At 38.4% G+C, this 1,229-nt stretch overlaps 1 protein-coding gene across 1 annotated transcript in view; it reads left to right on the top strand.

Annotated features, from left to right (window-relative positions):
* The first annotated feature begins 364 nt into the window (after positions 1-364).
* The window catches only part of LOC128703884 (RAB11-binding protein RELCH homolog), a 34,177-nt gene continuing 33,312 nt past the window's right edge, over positions 365-1,229 (top strand). The window contains exon 1 of the mRNA XM_053798735.2: positions 365-663. Within this exon, the coding sequence (XP_053654710.1) occupies positions 366-663 (298 nt within the window). The 5' untranslated portion in view covers position 365. The remainder of the gene's footprint in view (positions 664-1,229) is intronic.

Raw genomic sequence — 1,229 nt, 5'->3', positions numbered from 1 at the left:
GAGACGTGTAAATTAGATGTTAGTATTAATTAATATTTTAGGCAGGTATCACAGGTATTTGCTTATTTCCTTCTTCTTTTATGTTACTAAACAAAAATTTATTAAGTTGTACAATATAATTGTTTAGTGAGAAGCTCTAAACGCGTAAGGGAGACGGGTAAAATACGTGTTGGTTATAGATAATATTTTAGGCAGGTATCACAGGTATTTGCTTATTTCCTTCTTCTTTCATGTTGCTAAACAAAAATTTATTAAGTTGTACAATATAATTGTTTAGTGAGAAGCTCTAAACGCGTAAGGGAGACTTGTAAAATACATGTCGGTATGAGACAATATTTTAGTCAGTTATCCCGTCATTGTTTACTATGGCGGACACACAGGAGCTCCAGAGTGAGAATTTCCCAGGTGTTAAGAGGTCATTCCCTGGTGGTACAGAGGTCAAGAAGAGGGAGAGACACCTGTACGTGTCATGGGACGAAGTAGCGTGTAAACTGCTGCAGGAGAAGCTGCTACTGACGGCGCTGGAGCTCCATACTGAGCTGGTGGAGGCTGGTGCTGAGCTACCCAGACTCACAGATTATTTCTCAAATCCTGCAAATTTTGAGCACTGTGCACCTGTCAAGTACTCTGACCTCCATACCTCCACCTCGGGGCTCGCCCTCGGTGGGTGATGGGGCTCCTCTTCCAAGGTGGTGGAGCTTAGGTTAAGGGGGTCCGGTTTTGTTCATTCTTTAGTTTTCGGGGGTTGTATGGCCCTTACGGGTTTAGTGATCCTCCTAGTGAAGTACATAACTGCGAGAAATGAAATGTATGATAGATGTGTGTGTGTGTATGTATATATGTATATAATGTATGATAGATGTATATATATATATATATATATATATATATATATATATGTATATATATATATATATATATATATATATATATATATATATATATATATATATATATATATATATATATATATATATATATATATATATATATTATCACACTGGCCGATTCCCACCAAGGCAGGGTGGCCCGAAAAAGAAAAACTTTCACCATCATTCACTCCATCACTGTCTTGCCAGAAGGGTGCTTTACACTACAGTTTTTAAACTGCAACATTAACACCCCTCCTTCAGAGTGCAGGCACTGTATTTCCCATCTCCAGGACTCAAGTCCGGCCTGCAGTTTCCCTGAACCCCTTCATAAATGTTACTTTGCTCACACTCCAACAG

Source organism: Cherax quadricarinatus, chromosome 95 (assembly GCF_038502225.1).
Source record: "Cherax quadricarinatus isolate ZL_2023a chromosome 95, ASM3850222v1, whole genome shotgun sequence".
Lineage (NCBI taxonomy): Eukaryota > Metazoa > Arthropoda > Malacostraca > Decapoda > Parastacidae > Cherax > Cherax quadricarinatus.
This window is presented reverse-complemented; position numbering and strand designations above follow the sequence as displayed.